Source organism: Notolepis coatsorum (assembly GCF_963971535.1).
Source record: "Notolepis coatsorum genome assembly, chromosome: 3".
NCBI lineage: Eukaryota > Metazoa > Chordata > Actinopteri > Aulopiformes > Paralepididae > Notolepis > Notolepis coatsorum.
Genome location: NC_140167.1, coordinates 163,032,188 through 163,048,947, shown reverse-complemented (window position 1 = coordinate 163,048,947; position 16,760 = coordinate 163,032,188). Strand labels below are relative to the sequence as shown.

The window sequence follows — 16,760 nt, the reverse complement described above, 5'->3', positions numbered from 1 at the left end:
TGAGTGTCTATCTCCTGATGAGTAGGGTCATCCATAGCCTATATTACTGAGTGTCTATCTCCTGATGAGTAGAGACATCCATAGCCTCTATTACTGAGTGTTTATTTCCTATTTTCTGAACAGGGCGTTTTATTTGTCATATTCCAAGTCCAAAAAAAGAAGTAAATTCCCCTCAACACACACATTTCCATGTCTTGTGTGACCAAGATGTAGACAAATCAATGCAGAGGTGATCCTGTGTTTGGGGGAGTGTTTTGTATGGACCTGGATCTTCACAGGGATTCCTTCCTTGCTCCGCTAAAAGACAATGCAATCTACCCAGAGAGGGGACTGTACTGTGCCGTTTAGGTCCAGCTCCTTCAGTAAATCCTGTTTTGCAGTCAGAGCCACTCAGTTTAGGAAGATCTGGCTATTAACAAAACAAACATGTGACCATCAGTTCAATGTTCCTACATCCTGAACGATAGATAATCGATGTTGAATGGGCCATAGTAATGTCAATTTAGCAATACAATTTAAAAAGTTATAGCCCTGCAAAGAAGGTGAACATCTCCATAGGCTTAGAGTGGTGGCAGAGAAGGGCATGAGACGGGCAAACTTCCCGGCGGGCAATGTGTTAATGTCCCCATGGGCCGGACACGTCTTCTTTAAACAAGTCAAGAAGAAACATCACAATAAGTCAAGAACAAAACAAGAACACTATAAAGTCCAATTTTTTTTTAAATAAATGCAACACTCCCAGACATACCCCACTCGAAGGTAAGGAAAAACTCACTAAAACCTAGCAATAGGAAAAAATGCACCACAGGCAATGTGGAGGAGAGAAACCTTAGAAGGGCCATTCAAGGGGGGATCTCCCTTCTTAGATGTCGGTGATAGTAGTGTTGCAATAAAACAGGAGAACAGTTGGTAGGCATGCACTCATATATGTAGTGAAACACAGATAAGTGCATGCGATAGCAACTGAACATTTTGAAGGATTAAAGATAGAGCTGATAGCGGATCTATTTGAGGCAAAGGGGCGTTAGGGTCCGCAGTTAGGGTCGCATCCTCCCGGTCTTCATCACGGGACGCCTATTGCTTAATAACAGCGGAGCAGTGCTGCCGTTGCTTCCGCGTTTTCCCTGGCGACACGCCCCGCGGCAGGCGCGGCAACCGCAGAGCGGAGCGGCAGAGCTTGCGGCATTATGTAACCGCCCTAATCCGCCATGATTTTCATTCGGCGCTCAGCTCACCTGGCAGCGCAGCGGTCCTGCGGTCCGTTGTTGACAAGTGCGAATCCCATCACATTTTTTTTTTTTAACGTGATTTTTTTTTTTTTAACGTGTATTCTTTCGCCGGTTAAGGTTAGGCATGGTTAAGGTTAAGGTTAAGGTTAGGCATTGTTTCGGAGTTGGTTAAGGTTAGAACGGTTAAGTTTAGGCGCTGTTAAGGAGCTGGTTAAGGTTAGAGTTTGTCTTAGAGAATGGCAATATTCTTTCTATGGTTAAGGTTAAGGTTAGGCATGGTTAAGGTTAAGGTTAAGGTTAGGCATTGTTTCGGAGTTGGTTAAGGTTAGAACGGTTAAGTTTAGGCGCTGTTAAGGAGCTGGTTAAGGTTAGAGTTTGTCTTAGAGAATGGCAATAGACAGCCTATTTCCGCACTGCCGCTCTCCCGCGTTGCCGCGGTCACATGGTCAAATTGTCACATTCTTGCACTGCTCCGCTGTTAAAAAGCAACACGCTCACGGGACGTCCAACTCCGGTCATCACTCCGAGGCAGCCACTCACAGGGAGACGGGACAGGCGTTAGACAGTTTGCGTGATTGTGATGGGCGGACATAGCAATAGATACAAGTGGTAAGCATATATGTGAATATAATAGATATATGTAGTAAGCATATTATGTGAATAGAATAGAAGTACTTAACCCAGCAATGAACTATACGTCTGAACCACGTTGACAGACCACGGACAGATGACGGTAAGAAGCTGATCCATGGCCTCGGTGGTGCACGTAGAACAGTCACTGCAATCTTGGCCAAGACCCCGAGACATCCACCACCTCGGTCAGCACTACGAGACAACCACTCAGAGAGAGGGGGGGGGGTTAGAGAGTTCCCTGTTGATTAATGTGTACTGTCCTTTTTAAATCAACTGAAACTGACACTGAAACTCTCTGCTCCTGCAGGGTCTGCAGTGGTGCCCGCTGACGGAGGAGGAGATCGTCCCCAGCATCATCGCCATGGACGGCAGGCGCAGTCGTCATGCCAAGCCGGAGCGCCAGCAGACCGGTGCCCCCTGCGTCTCCGGGGCCAGACACAGGAAGGGACACCCCGCCAGCGATGGCAACGTCCAGGAAGCCAGCGACGCCAAGCTCCTGCGCAAACTGGAAGCTCAAGGTCAGTTCACGTCAACGATGCTCCTCCGGTTTGTTAGGACGGCGTTTTTAAAAGAAAAATGTATTTTATTTTTTTATATATAAACATATCGTCATCATATAATATAGCTAAACAATTTATCCTGCTCACCTGGAAAAAACAAAGACCTCCAACACTTGACCTCTTTAATTAACCCCTTAAGCCCGATCGGCCCGGTTCCGGTATCCGGAAGTAACTGTATTTACAGTAGATTTCATTCACGATTTTGCTGCCCTCTACCGGGCACCTGGTGGTACTAAATCCAGATTTTAAACCGGCATCGAAAAGAGGAGATCTATAGCTTTTAATAAACTATCGATTTATATGGAATTTGTTAAACTTATCCTTTGTGGATGTTGTCATTATTATTATTTATTTCTCCCAAATGAAAGTTGTCGTAATGTGACCATAGATATTTTATTTTATTTATTGATTTTTAATTTAATTTAACTTTTTACCTTTTACTTTTATTATTATTTATCATTGTAAAAAAACACATTGTCGTCTCGTTGCAGAAATCGCCCGCCAGGCGGCACAGATGAAAATGATGAGGAAACTGGAGAAGCAGGCCATGGCGCGAGCAACAAAGGAGGCGAGGAGGCAGCAAGGTGAGCGTGTTTACATTTAGTCTAGCTGAACCCTTTTATCCAAAGAGACTTACAAGTTCATGTACGACAAGTCAGCAGGAAGGGTACAACTCTTTCAGCTGAGTAACGATGTTCATCAAACAGTGCTGCAGTGTTGAGTGCATAGTAGTAGAGACATATTAGTACAGTAGGTAGTAATATAGACAAGGAAGATTAATTAGTGGAAGAGTGGATGATAGTAGAAGAGGGAACGAAGGTTAGTTTTCTTTCTACTTTTGATTTTATTTGAAATCTTTATTTCGAACATGTAAATACAAACAAAATGAAAAAAAATCATTAATCTCTAGCAATGAAAAAAAATAAATAAAGAGAACATAACTCAATTTACATGTTTGAAAAGGACTTTCATTTCAGATATTGATTGATTGATTTTCAGTCGACGGCGAAAGATTGGTCAGTCAGTGTTGGCATCTAGACCGGCCTGCTCGTCTCGCCTACACGCCACAGGGCGGACACATGTTACTCTGTTCTTTTATTTTTGTCTTTCAGCCGTCATGGCTGCCGAGGAGAGGCGGAAGCACAGGGAACAGATGAAGATCCTGAAGCAGCAGGTAAGGAGCCACACTTTCATGTTCTGTCAAAGGCTCTTCCACTACCTGCATCCCTTCACAAATATTACCTCTTCTTTTTTTTATTTAAATCTGATGGCGTCAACAAACTGATATTCAGGGGGTTGAGCATTCCAAGGTTGAGCGGATCTTAAGCGCATAGCGGATCTTCAGTTCAATAGCTTTTGAAATTCTAAAAGGGAGACCTTCAAGATGCTGCACCTTCCTCATCTGCATAGAAGTACCCCACCTCTCTCTCTGCTCCATAACATGCATGACTTAAAAGTTAATTCATTTGATCTTCCTCCCTCCTCTTCACCAGGAGAAGATCAAGCGCATTCAGCAAATCCGTATGGAGAAAGAATTCCGTGCACAGCAGATCCTGGAGGTTGGTCCTGAAAGTTACTGCAGAAACCTTCTGAAACACTTCCTTTCTGCTGTTGCTGGCATTTTTATTTTCTTTTTTTAAGAAACCAACCAAAGGCTATTCCTAAATTATGTGGTTGCACTTTATTTTTTGTCTGGTGACCACATGTGACTTAATACTTAATTGGTTTTCCTTTTTAAAACTGGGCTTGAATATGAAAATCTCCTGGAAGCGTGGTGGAGTTTTAACACGGAATATTATCATTAAGTAAATGACTGGTGAGAGTTTAGCAGGTGGAATGGCTGCTTTCTATTCGCCCACTAATAGAAGCTCTGAAGTAGTTTAGCTTTTAGAAATCAAATTCCAGTTGACACGCTTGGCAAGCGGTTCTTAACAGGATTTCACTGGGCTTATAATTACTGATAGAAATGTCCCTTAATTTATTCTGACTGGCTGTTGGTATTTCATAAGCACCATGGCCATTTTGTCTTTTTAGCGTTAATGGGGGAAAATAATTATCTCATTGCACAAGATTGCAATATGTTATGTTTGACATTAGCAGTTAAGCCACTGGCTCCCGTCTACTGGAACGTTTCTCACTGCTAGCGCAGACTCTTGATTCAACAACAGCCATCCATCAGGGCAGATAGTAAAGAGCAGCTAGTATTCATTATTTATAATTGGTAGAGAAACACATTTGCAGGTGTATCAATGTTTTTTCTTCTTCCCCTCACTTGTGAATTTTAATTGATATTCATCTTGAATTAATGAATTAATAATTAAAAGATTATCTCAAGTGATTCCAATTAATCAAACAATGAAACATTGTTGCCCTAATTTGATAATTTATTCATTACTTACAAGCGTATGCAATTAGCGAGGGTTACTTTGTGGCGGCTAATGGCTGCAGCTACTATACTGCTGCCTGCTGTCTTTGAATAGATACTTTTAAAAACCTGTTTGGTGTCGGTGCTGTTTCTGAACAAGGTGTTGTGAACATGTCAAGTGCTTGTGTTTGACCTGAGGACCTGTTAACATGACCTGAGGACCTATTAACATGACCTGAGGACCTATTAACATGACCTGAGGACCTGTTAACATGACCTGAGGACCTGTTAACATGACCTGAGGACCTGTTAATATGAACTGTTTGTCATGCAGGTAAAAAGGAAAAAGAAAGAAGACGTAGCCAATGCCAAAATATTGGAAGCTGAGAAACGATGCAAGGTTAGTGATAAGACCCTCAAGACCCGTACACTCTGTATCTTCTAACTACACACCCTCAAGACCCGTACACTCTGTATCGTCTAACTACACACCCTCAAGACCCGTACACTCTGTATCTTCTAACTACACACCCTCAAGACCCGTACACTCTGTATCTTCTAACTACACACCCTCAAGACCCCTACACTCTGTATCCTCTAACTACACACCCTCAAGACCCGTACACTCTGTATCTTCTAACTACACACCCTCAAGACCCGTACACTCTGTATCTAACTACACACCCTCAAGACCCCTACACTCTGTATCTAACTACACACCCTCAAGACCCGTACACTCTGTATCCTCTAACTACACACCCTCAAGACCCGTACACTCTGTATCCTCTAACTACACACCCTCAAGACCCGTACACTCTGTATCTTCTAACTACACACCCTCAAGACCCGTACACTCTGTATCCTCTAACTACACACCCTCAAGACCCCTACACTCTGTATCCTCTAACTACACACCCTCAAGACCCTTACACTATATTTTCTAGGGCTGTCCCCGACTAAGGATGTGGATGGTCGACTAGGATTGGCCAAAATTTGCCGTTAGTCGACTATTGGTCGACGTAAAAAAAATATATATATATAATATTTTTAAACTTTTTTTTTTTTTTTTTTTTTATCATTCCATTTGGGCTGTGGGGGTGCTTAATGTCTGAAGGAGTCGACTGAAGGCTTCTTGTCCTCTGCAAAAGCATGCAATTGGTCCACTGATGGATACATCTTGATATTTGTCTAGTCTGTTCATTAGATGGGTGAAATCCTCTTTCAGTGCCTCTGTGCCTGTTTTCATAGGCAGTTAGCCTCTGGTATGTGTGCCATTAGCGTTAGCCACGCTTCTACAGTAGGCCTCTTTTCTTTTGGAAAGAATGATACAAAATAATTATAATTAATATATATATATATTTTTATTATTATATTCGACTAAGAGGTTGGCCAGTCGACTACGGCTCCTTTCGACCGATTAGTCGACTAATCGATTAATAGGGGTCAGCCCTAATATCTTCTAACTACACACCCTCAAGACCCCTACACTCTGTATCTTCTAACTACACCTCAAGGCCCCCTCGCTCTGCATCTTCTAACTACACCTCAAGACCCCTCCGCTCTGCATCAAGAAGACTAACCTTCTTACTGTCTGTACTATTATGTACCTTACTACTATGCTACTATACTTATACTACTATCTACTATGCTAGTATGTCTATACTACTATTCACTCAAGACTGTAACACAAGTTCAACACTGTTTTTACAAACAATCTTACTGACCCTTAGCTGCCAGAGTTGTATCCTTCCTGCTGACTTGTAACAACTTGTAAGGCACTTTGGATAAAAGCATTCAGCTAAATTACTAAATGTAAATGTAAATAAGTCCAGATTTACTGAACCTAACACAATAACACAAAACGCTCCTCCATTCCCTGTTGAATACCATGACCCCCTCCCCCTTCATGTGCCACTGAGTCTGGGAGTCCCTGCCCCCTCCCCCTCATCCTGTGATGCTGGCTGCTGCAGGACTGGGAGCGCAGACCCTTTCTCTGTTAATCAGTGTCTTCGGTGAGGAGGCAGCCTCCCTCCTGCCGTCTCTGTGTAGCTAGGAGACCAGGAGGGCATTTCCATCCCTCACATTAGCTCCAACCTGCCCGCGCTGTACGCTTGTCAAGCAGATTAGCAGGATACCGGTATAAAGATAAGAAAATGTACAGATATAGATGTATACTTATATTTATATGATTATATGCAGGTATGTACAGACAGATGTGTATGGTATTTACAGCATTATTGTACATGCTATACAGAGTTATATGGGTTATATGCAGGTGCAGGTGTATATGTAGTTTTATAGAAGGATTGTATGCAGGTATATCCAGACAGATATATATATATATATATATATAGGGTTTTAATTGAGTTCATGTATTTTTCCTGAAAGGAGAAGGAGATGAGGAGACAGCATGCTGTTGTTTTGAAGCACCAGGTAGGTATCTCTCCTCCCTTCTTCTCCTCCTCCTCCCTTCTCCTCCACCTCCCTCCTCCTTCTCCTCCTCCCTCCTTCTCCTCTTCCTCCCTTCTCCTCCCTCCTTCTCCTCCTCCTCCCTTCTCCTCCCTCCTTCTCCCTCCTCCTCCCTCCCTTCTCCTCCTCCCCATCCTCCCTCCTCCACACGACCACATGCTCACTTTGTGTTTTCTATTTGAATCTCTTGGAGAAGGGTTCTAGTATTCATGCTCTACTGTAGTTATTTAATATAATAACTATTTCACCATTCTCTTTGTCAAATGACCTGTTGGGCTGATCCTGGGGGTACCGGTATTTCGATGCAGATGGCTCTGTCCTGTAACACTCCCCAGTAGCTCTGTCCCCCAGTAGCTCTGTCCCCCAGTAGCTCTGTCCCCCAGTAGCTCTGTCCCCCAGTAGCTCTGTCCCCCAGTAGCTCTGTCCCCCAGTAGCTCTGTCCTCCAGTAGCTCTGTCCCCCAGTAGCGCTGTCTCCCAGTAGCTCTGTCCCCCAGTAGCTCTGTCCCCCAGTAGCTCTGTCCTCCAGTAGCTCTGTCCCCCAGTAGCTCTGTCCCCCAGTAGCTCTGTCCCCCAGTAGCTCTGTCCCCCAGTAGCTCTGTCCCCCAGTAGCTCTGTCCCCCAGTAGCTCTGTCCCCCAGTAGCTCTGTCCTCCAGTAGCTCTGTCCCCCAGTAGCTCTGTCCCCCAGTAGCTCTGTCCTCCAGTAGCTCTGTCCCCCAGTAGCTCTGTCCCCCAGTAGCTCTGTCCCCCAGTAGCTCTGTCCCCCAGTAGGGCTGTCCCCCAGTAGCTCTGTCCCCCAGTAGCTCTGTCCCCCAGTAGCTCTGTCCCCCAGTAGCTCTGTCCCCCAGTAGCTCTGTCCCCCAGTAGCTCTGTCCTCCAGTAGCTCTGTCCCCCAGTAGCTCTGTCCCCCAGTAGCTCTGTCCCCCAGTAGCTCTGTCCCCCAGTAGCTCTGTCCCCCAGTAGCTCTGTCCCCCAGTAGCTCTGTCCTCCAGTAGCTCTGTCCCCCAGTAGCTCTGTCCCCCAGTAGCTCTGTCCTCCAGTAGCTCTGTCCCCCAGTAGCTCTGTCCCCCAGTAGCTCTGTCCTCCAGTAGCTCTGTCCCCCAGTAGCTCTGTCCCCCAGTAGCTCTGTCCCCCAGTAGCTCTGTCCTCCAGTAGCTCTGTCCTCCAGTAGCTCTGTCCCCCAGTAGGGCTGTCCCCCAGTAAGTAGGGCTGTCCTCCAGTAGCTCTGTCCCCCAGTAGCTCTGTCCCCCAGTAGCTCTGTCCCCCAGTAGCTCTGTCCCCCAGTAGCTCTGTCCCCCAGTAGCTCTGTCCTCCAGTAGCTCTGTCCCCCAGTAGCTCTGTCCCCCAGTAGCTCTGTCCCCCAGTAGCTCTGTCCCCCAGTAGCTCTGTCCCCCAGTAGCTCTGTCCCCCAGTAGCTCTGTCCCCCAGTAGCTCTGTCCTCCAGTAGCTCTGTCCCCCAGTAGCTCTGTCCTCCAGTAGCTCTGTCCCCCAGTAGCTCTGTCCCCCAGTAGCTCTGTCCCCCAGTAGCTCTGTCCCCCAGTAGCTCTGTCCCCCAGTAGCTCTGTCCTCCAGTAGCTCTGTCCCCCAGTAGCTCTGTCCCCCAGTAGCTCTGTCCTCCAGTAGCTCTGTCCCCCAGTAGCTCTGTCCTCCAGTAGCTCTGTCCCCCAGTAGCTCTGTCCCCCAGTAGCTCTGTCCCCCAGTAGCTCTGTCCCCCAGTAGCTCTGTCCCCCAGTAGCTCTGTCCTCCAGTAGCTCTGTCCCCCAGTAGCTCTGTCCCCCAGTAGCTCTGTCCCCCAGTAGCTCTGTCCTCCAGTAGCTCTGTCCCCCAGTAGCTCTGTCCCCCAGTAGCTCTGTCCTCCAGTAGCTCTGTCCCCCAGTAGCTCTGTCCCCCAGTAGCTCTGTCCTCCAGTAGCTCTGTCCCCCAGTAGCTCTGTCCCCCAGTAGCTCTGTCCCCCAGTAGCTCTGTCCTCCAGTAGCTCTGTCCCCCAGTAGGGCTGTCCCCCAGTAAGTAGGGCTGTCCTCCAGTAGCTCTGTCCCCCAGTAGCTCTGTCCCCCAGTAGCTCTGTCCCCCAGTAGCTCTGTCCCCCAGTAGCTCTGTCCCCCAGTAGCTCTGTCCCCCAGTAGCTCTGTCCCCCAGTAGCTCTGTCCTCCAGTAGCTCTGTCCCCCAGTAGCTCTGTCCCCCAGTAGCTCTGTCCCCCAGTAGCTCTGTCCCCCAGTAGCTCTGTCCCCCAGTAGCTCTGTCCCCCAGTAGCTCTGTCCTCCAGTAGCTCTGTCCCCCAGTAGCTCTGTCCTCCAGTAGCTCTGTCCCCCAGTAGCTCTGTCCCCCAGTAGCTCTGTCCCCCAGTAGCTCTGTCCTCCAGTAGCTCTGTCCCCCAGTAGCTCTGTCCCCCAGTAGCTCTGTCCTCCAGTAGCTCTGTCCCCCAGTAGCTCTGTCCTCCAGTAGCTCTGTCCCCCAGTAGCTCTGTCCCCCAGTAGCTCTGTCCCCCAGTAGCTCTGTCCCCCAGTAGCTCTGTCCCCCAGTAGCTCTGTCCTCCAGTAGCTCTGTCCCCCAGTAGCTCTGTCCCCCAGTAGCTCTGTCCCCCAGTAGCTCTGTCCTCCAGTAGCTCTGTCCCCCAGTAGCTCTGTCCCCCAGTAGCTCTGTCCCCCAGTAGCTCTGTCCCCCAGTAGCTCTGTCCCCCAGTAGCTCTGTCCCCCAGTAGCTCTGTCCTCCAGTAGCTCTGTCCTCCAGTAGCTCTGTCCCCCAGTAGGGCTGTCCCCCAGTAAGTAGGGCTGTCCTCCAGTAGCTCTGTCCCCCAGTAGCTCTGTCCCCCAGTAGCTCTGTCCCCCAGTAGCTCTGTCCCCCAGTAGCTCTGTCCCCCAGTAGCTCTGTCCTCCAGTAGCTCTGTCCCCCAGTAGCTCTGTCCCCCAGTAGCTCTGTCCCCCAGTAGCTCTGTCCCCCAGTAGCTCTGTCCTCCAGTAGCTCTGTCCCCCAGTAGCTCTGTCCTCCAGTAGCTCTGTCCCCCAGTAGCTCTGTCCTCCAGTAGCTCTGTCCTGTAACACTCCCCAGTAGCTCTGTCCTCCAGTAGCTCTGTCCCCCAGTAGCTCTGTCCTCCAGTAGCTCTGTCCCCCAGTAGCTCTGTCCTCCAGTAGCTCTGTCCCCCAGTAGCTCTGTCCTCCAGTAGCTCTGTCCTGTAACACTCCCCAGTAGCTCTGTCCTCCAGTAGCTCTGTCCCCCAGTAGCTCTGTCCTCCAGTAGCTCTGTCCCCCAGTAGCTCTGTCCCCCAGTAGCTCTGTCCCCCAGTAGCTCTGTCCTCCAGTAGCTCTGTCCCCCAGTAGCTCTGTCCTCCAGTAGCTCTGTCCCCCAGTAGCTCTGTCCCCCAGTAGCTCTGTCCCCCAGTAGCTCTGTCCCCCAGTAGCTCTGTCCCCCAGTAGCTCTGTCCCCCAGTAGCTCTGTCCCCCAGTAGCGCTGTCTCCCAGTAGCTCTGTCCCCCAGTAGAGCTGTCTCCCAGTAGCTCTGTCCCCCAGTAGCTCTGTCCCCCAGTAGCTCTGTCCCCCAGTAGCTCTGTCCTCCAGTAGCTCTGTCCCCCAGTAGCTCTGTCCCCCAGTAGCTCTGTCCCCCAGTAGATCTGTCCTCCAGTAGCTCTGTCCTCCAGTAGCTCTGTCCTCCAGTAGCTCTGTCCCCCAGTAGCCCTGTCCCCCAGTAGCTCTGTCCCCCAGTAGCTCTGTCCTCCAGTAGCTCTGTCCCCCAGTAGCTCTGTCCCCCAGTAGCTCTGTCCCCCAGTAGCTCTGTCCCCCAGTAGCTCTGTCCCCCAGTAGCTCTGTCCTCCAGTAGCTCTGTCCCCCAGTAGCTCTGTCCCCCAGTAGCTCTGTCCCCCAGTAGCTCTGTCCCCCAGTAGCTCTGTCCCCCAGTAGCTCTGTCCTCCAGTAGCTCTGTCCCCCAGTAGCTCTGTCCCCCAGTAGCTCTGTCCCCCAGTAGGGCTGTCCCCCAGTAGGGCTGTCCTCCAGTAGCTCTGTCCCCCAGTAGCTCTGTCCCCCAGTAGGGCTGTCCCCCAGTAGGGCTGTCCTCCAGTAGCTCTGTCCTCCAGTAGCTCTGTCCCCCAGTAGCTCTGTCCCCCAGTAGCTCTGTCCTCCAGTAGCTCTGTCCCCCAGTAGGGCTGTCCCCCAGTAGGGCTGTCCTCCAGTAGCTCTGTCCCCCAGTAGCTCTGTCCCCCAGTAGCTCTGTCCCCCAGTAGCTCTGTCCCCCAGTAGCTCTGTCCCCCAGTAGGGCTGTCCCCCAGTAGCTCTGTCCTCCAGTAGCTCTGTCCCCCAGTAGCTCTGTCCCCCAGTAGCTCTGTCCCCCAGTAGCTCTGTCCTCCAGTAGCTCTGTCCTCCAGTAGCTCTGTCCCCCAGTAGCTCTGTCCCCCAGTAGCTCTGTCCCCCAGTAGCTCTGTCCTCCAGTAGCTCTGTCCCCCAGTAGCTCTGTCCCCCAGTAAGTAGGGCTGTCCTCCAGTAGCTCTGTCCCCCAGTAGCTCTGTCCTCCAGTAGCTCTGTCCCCCAGTAGCTCTGTCCCCCAGTAGCTCTGTCCCCCAGTAGCTCTGTCCCCCAGTAGCTCTGTCCTCCAGTAGCTCTGTCCTCCAGTAGCTCTGTCCCCCAGTAGGGCTGTCCCCCAGTAAGTAGGGCTGTCCTCCAGTAGCTCTGTCCCCCAGTAGCTCTGTCCCCCAGTAGCTCTGTCCCCCAGTAGCTCTGTCCCCCAGTAGCTCTGTCCCCCAGTAGCTCTGTCCCCCAGTAGCTCTGTCCTCCAGTAGCTCTGTCCTCCAGTAGCTCTGTCCCCCAGTAGCTCTGTCCTCCAGTAGCTCTGTCCCCCAGTAGCTCTGTCCCCCAGTAGGGCTGTCCCCCAGTAGCTCTGTCCCCCAGTAGCTCTGTCCCCCAGTAGCTCTGTCCCCCAGTAGCTCTGTCCCCCAGTAGCTCTGTCCCCCAGTAGCTCTGTCCCCCAGTAGGGCTGACCTCCAGTAGCTCTGTCCTCCAGTAGCTCTGTCCCCCAGTAGCTCTGTCCCCCAGTAGCTCTGTCCTCCAGTAGCTCTGTCCCCCAGTAGCTCTGTCCCCCAGTAGGGCTGTCCCCCAGTAGCTCTGTCCCCCAGTAGCTCTGTCCTCCAGTAGCTCTGTCCCCCAGTAGCTCTGTCCCCCAGTAGGGCTGTCCCCCAGTAGCTCTGTCCCCCAGTAGGGCTGTCCCCCAGTAGCTCTGTCCCCCAGTAGCTCTGTCCTCCAGTAGCTCTGTCCCCCAGTAGCTCTGTCCCCCAGTAGGGCTGTCCCCCAGTAGCTCTGTCCCCCAGTAGGGCTGTCCCCCAGTAGCTCTGTCCCCCAGTAGCTCTGTCCCCCAGTAGCTCTGTCCCCCAGTAGCTCTGTCCTCCAGTAGCTCTGTCCTCCAGTAGCTCTGTCCCCCAGTAGCTCTGTCCCCCAGTAGCTCTGTCCCCCAGTAGGGCTGTCCCCCAGTAAGTAGGGCTGTCCTCCAGTAACGAGTCGTAGGATTATGCCGACTAATCTTGGAGTTGGATTTAATTGACAGGTCTGTAGAGCGGTTTCACACGTCCAGTCGTGCGGGAGGACTCTCTCTGAAGGCGAGCGCTCTCCAGGGCCTGTATTTATCAAGCGTCTCATAGTAGGAGACACCTGATTGGCTCACTTGAGGTGCGTTATGGTCACGCGATCCTAGATTCATACCCCTACTCCTAGAAGTATCATAAATATGGGCCCTGAAATGTGCTTACGCTGGAGTTTTCCTGGAAATGACAGGGTATGGGGAAAAACAACAACATTAAAAATGACTGGTCCTAAACGGAAGAGGGGACAGCGCTACTCCCAGGCTGGAGGTTTAGGGGACAGCGCTACTCCCAGGCTGGAGGTTTAGGGGACAGCGCTACTCCCAGGCTGGAGGTTTAGGGGACAGCGCTACTCCCAGGCTGGAGGTTTAGGGGACAGCGCTACTCCCAGGCTGGAGGTTTAGGGGACAGCGCTACTCCCAGGCTGGAGGTTTAGGGGACAGCGCTACTCCCAGGCTGGAGGTTTAGGGGACAGCGCTACTCCCAGGCTGGAGGTTTAGGGGACAGCGCTACTCCCAGGCTGGAGGTTTAGGGGACAGCGCTACTCCCAGGCTGGAGGTTTAGGGGACAGCGCTACTCCCAGGCTGGAGGTTTAGGGGACAGCGCTACTTCCAGGCTGGAGGTTTAGGGGACAGCGCTACTCCCAGGCTGGAGGTTTAGGGGACAGCGCTACTCCCAGGCTGGAGGTTTGGGTGGGCGGCTTTTGCAAAACCTTCTTTTTTTTTTCAATATGTGACTTTTTCTATTTCATAATCCTTTTGCCAACTCTTTCTCTAGGAGTTGGAGAGACATAGACTAGATATGGTATGGGTATGTTTGTTTCTATACATATTAACTCACCGCATCCTGACTTGGTTGTGATACATGGTTGTCGTCATAGCAATGCATTACGTGTAGCATTTTGGCTGCAGTCATACTACATTTCCTCTGCATGGCTTTTTTATTTTTTTATAATTTTTCTCTCTCTCTCTCTCTCTCTCTCTCTCTCTTGCTCTCCCAGTGCTATATGTTGCGTACGTCTGCTCTATGTGTCCCTCGGAGAAAAGCTTGTATGTTATCTGCTGACAGCGGTCGAAAAATTCCCCCGAGACCTCCTTAGAAATGATTCCAGGACGCAGGGGAGCCTCATGGCCTTCCTTCCAACGCATCGCTTTCATTTAGATTTACATCGATACCTGGGCGGCTAAGTGGCGCAGTGGGCAAGGCGCTCGCCACTAACGCAGGAGAGGCTGGGTTCGAGCCCAGCTCTCGGCGTTGCTTTCGGCTTGGCTGGTCGTTCATACTAATACAATTGGCAGTATTAGGGGGTGGGAAAGCCGGTGGGTGGGGATCGGACGTTGTGGACAGCGACTCCTACAGGTCGGTTGGTGCGCCTGTACAGCAGAATCAGGAAGTAACGGGGGCAGCGTGAGCCTCCCACACGTTACTCCTCGGCACTGAGAGATCGCGCTGTACAGGTGAAAAGATGCGACAGCTGCCTCCTCGTGTACCGGAGGGGACACGTGATGCAAGGCTTGGTCCACATTGCAGCCGACCAGTGGGAGGCATGGTCTAACAACGTTCGAGACAGGGGAGGGTAGAATTGGATAATATGAAATTGGGATGAGAGAAAAATAGAAAATGGGGAGAAAAAGTAGACAAAAAAAGAAAAAGATTTACATCGATACAGTGGCCAGTTTCACTTGTGTATCTCGCTGCCTTGAAAAACCCCAAACGCAAATCATAATGTTGATTGTATTCTTGTTAATAATTGAGATAACTGAGTTAAAGGGACACTTCACCAAAAAAATTACGAAAAACAATGCTGATTTATTTTGCACACAATCTCACACGCATCCCAAAACAGTTTTGCACACATTCATTTAGTTTGACAGTTTATTGAGAGTAAATTAGTTTGAATGTGGCCACCAGTTATGTCATATAGTAATCCCTTGTTTTATAGGGACTGCTACCTTATCATTTCATGGAGCTGTAATTAACACAACACGAGGATTCATCATCCTTCATGGCATCACTGGTGGCCATATTCACTCTCAATAGCTGTGTCAACCTAAATGAATGTGTGCAAAACAGTTTTTTGGATGTGTGTGAGATTACGTGCAAAATGAATCGGCATTGTTTAGTTTTTTTGGTGAAGTGTCCCTTTTAAAGGAAACATTTACATTACATCCTTACATTGTCCTGTAAGGATTAGTCTTGATCTCATCTTGATAATAACAACGTTATCATATCTCTCTCTCTGACTGGCTGCTGAGCGCTTTAAAGACTCCAGAGAGGCGTGACATTGTTGAACTCCTGTTTCCATGGGGAAAATAGCTCATTTGGAACATTTTATTCTAAAAACCTTCATCAGTAATAAATTAAATGATTCATCAATTATAAAATGTATTATACACGATGAATAAATAATAAACTTTTTTCCTAGTCCAGTAACACCTTTATTAACCACCAGTAACAGTCCTAGACGCCGCTGTAGACCCGTGCCGGCTTGCAGCGCTGCTCATCCTACCTGCTCAGTCGCCTAAACAGCCTGTTCTAACACCCGGCCTCTGCTCTGTCCTCGTACCCGACGCTCACCTGTAACACGTGTGTTTTGGTTGTCACCGCTCCGTGCATCACCCTCTAAACCGCAGACACTTTGCCATGTTGCTGTTTTGGTTGTCACCGTTGTGTACATCACCCTCTAAACCGCAGACACGCTGTGATGCTTACATTCTTTGTTGTTTGTGTAATACTGTGTCGTTGTTTTTTACTGTGGTCTACGTTTCTTTCTGTGTCGTAGTGAGAGTCTATGAGCTGTTTGAATCTGTTCTCTCTCTGTGAGGCTGCATTGTAACTCTGTGTGTGTTGTATGTTGTATGTATATGTGTGTGGTGTGTGTGTGTGTGCGTGTGTGTATGTATATGTATTGTGTGTGTGTTTTGTATATATGCGTGTCTATTGTGTTTGTGTGTGTGTTGTATGTATATGTATTGTGTGTGTTGTATTGCGTGTATATGTATGTGTGTATATGTATTGTGTGTGTGTGTGTGTTGTCAGGAGAGAGAGCGGCGGCGTCAGCACATGATGTTAATGAAGGCCATGGAAGCTCGTAAGAAGGCAGAGGTGAGTAACTCGTGACTCGTCTCCTTGAGATCTAGCGCTTCTGGTCCTTCCTCCTCCTCTCCTCTTTGACCCCCCCCCCCCACCCCATCTCTCTCTTAAAAAATTATATGGAGTGTGAATTAAACTATGAATTGCCCCCCAAGCAATTTTCCTGCTAAAGTGGTAATTTATAAGCACAGTACAGCGCTCAGCCTGGACTGTAGCTAATCCTTAACACAATAGTCTGAGGAGCCGATAGGAGCGTGCTCTTAACTTGTCTCTGGTGCAGGAGAGAGAGTGTTAACTTGTCTCTGGTGCAGGAGAGAGAGCGTTAACTTGTCTCTGGTGCAGGAGAGAGAGTGTTAACTTGTCTCTGCTGCAGGAGAGAGAGTGTTAACTTGTCTCTGGTGCAGGAGAGAGAGTGTTAACTTGTCTCTGGTGCAGGAGAGAGAGTGTTAACTTGTCTCTGGTGCAGGAGAGAGAGTGTTAACTTGTCTCTGGTGCAGGAGAGAGAGTGTTAACTTGTCTCTGGTGCAGGAGAGAGAGTGTTAACTTGTCTCTGGTGCAGGAGAGAGAGTGTTAACTTGTCTCTGGTGCAGGAGAGAGAGTGTTAACTTGTCTCTGGTGCAGGAGAGAGAGTGTTAACTTGTCTCTGGTGCAGGAGAGAGAGTGTTAACTTGTCTCTGGTGCAGGAGAGAGAGTGTTAACTTGTCTCTGGTGCAGGAGAGAGAGTGTTAACTTGTCTCTGTGGTGCAGGAGAGAGAGTGTTAACTTGTCTCTGCTGCAGGAGAGAGAGTGTTAACTTGTCTCTGCTGCAGGAGAGAGAGTGTTAACTTGTCTCTGGTGCAGGAGAGAGTGTTAACTTG

At 49.5% G+C, this 16,760-nt stretch overlaps 1 protein-coding gene across 4 annotated transcripts in view; it reads left to right on the top strand.

Moving 5' to 3' along the window:
- The window catches only part of LOC311224417 (bromodomain adjacent to zinc finger domain protein 2B-like), a 283,540-nt gene that overhangs the window by 215,533 nt on the left and 51,247 nt on the right, over nt 1-16,760 (top strand). For 3 of the 4 annotated variants that reach the window (XM_084309389.1, XM_084309390.1, XM_084309388.1), the window contains exons 14-21: nt 2,170-2,380; nt 2,914-3,006; nt 3,535-3,596; nt 3,916-3,981; nt 5,122-5,187; nt 7,176-7,220; nt 13,588-13,614; nt 15,850-15,915. In XM_084309389.1, coding sequence (XP_084165515.1) covers nt 2,170-2,380; nt 2,914-3,006; nt 3,535-3,596; nt 3,916-3,981; nt 5,122-5,187; nt 7,176-7,220; nt 13,588-13,614; nt 15,850-15,915 — 636 coding nt within the window. The remainder of the gene's footprint in view (nt 1-2,169; nt 2,381-2,913; nt 3,007-3,534; nt 3,597-3,915; nt 3,982-5,121; nt 5,188-7,175; nt 7,221-13,587; nt 13,615-15,849; nt 15,916-16,760) is intronic. The other variant, XM_084309391.1, reaches the window with a different exon arrangement.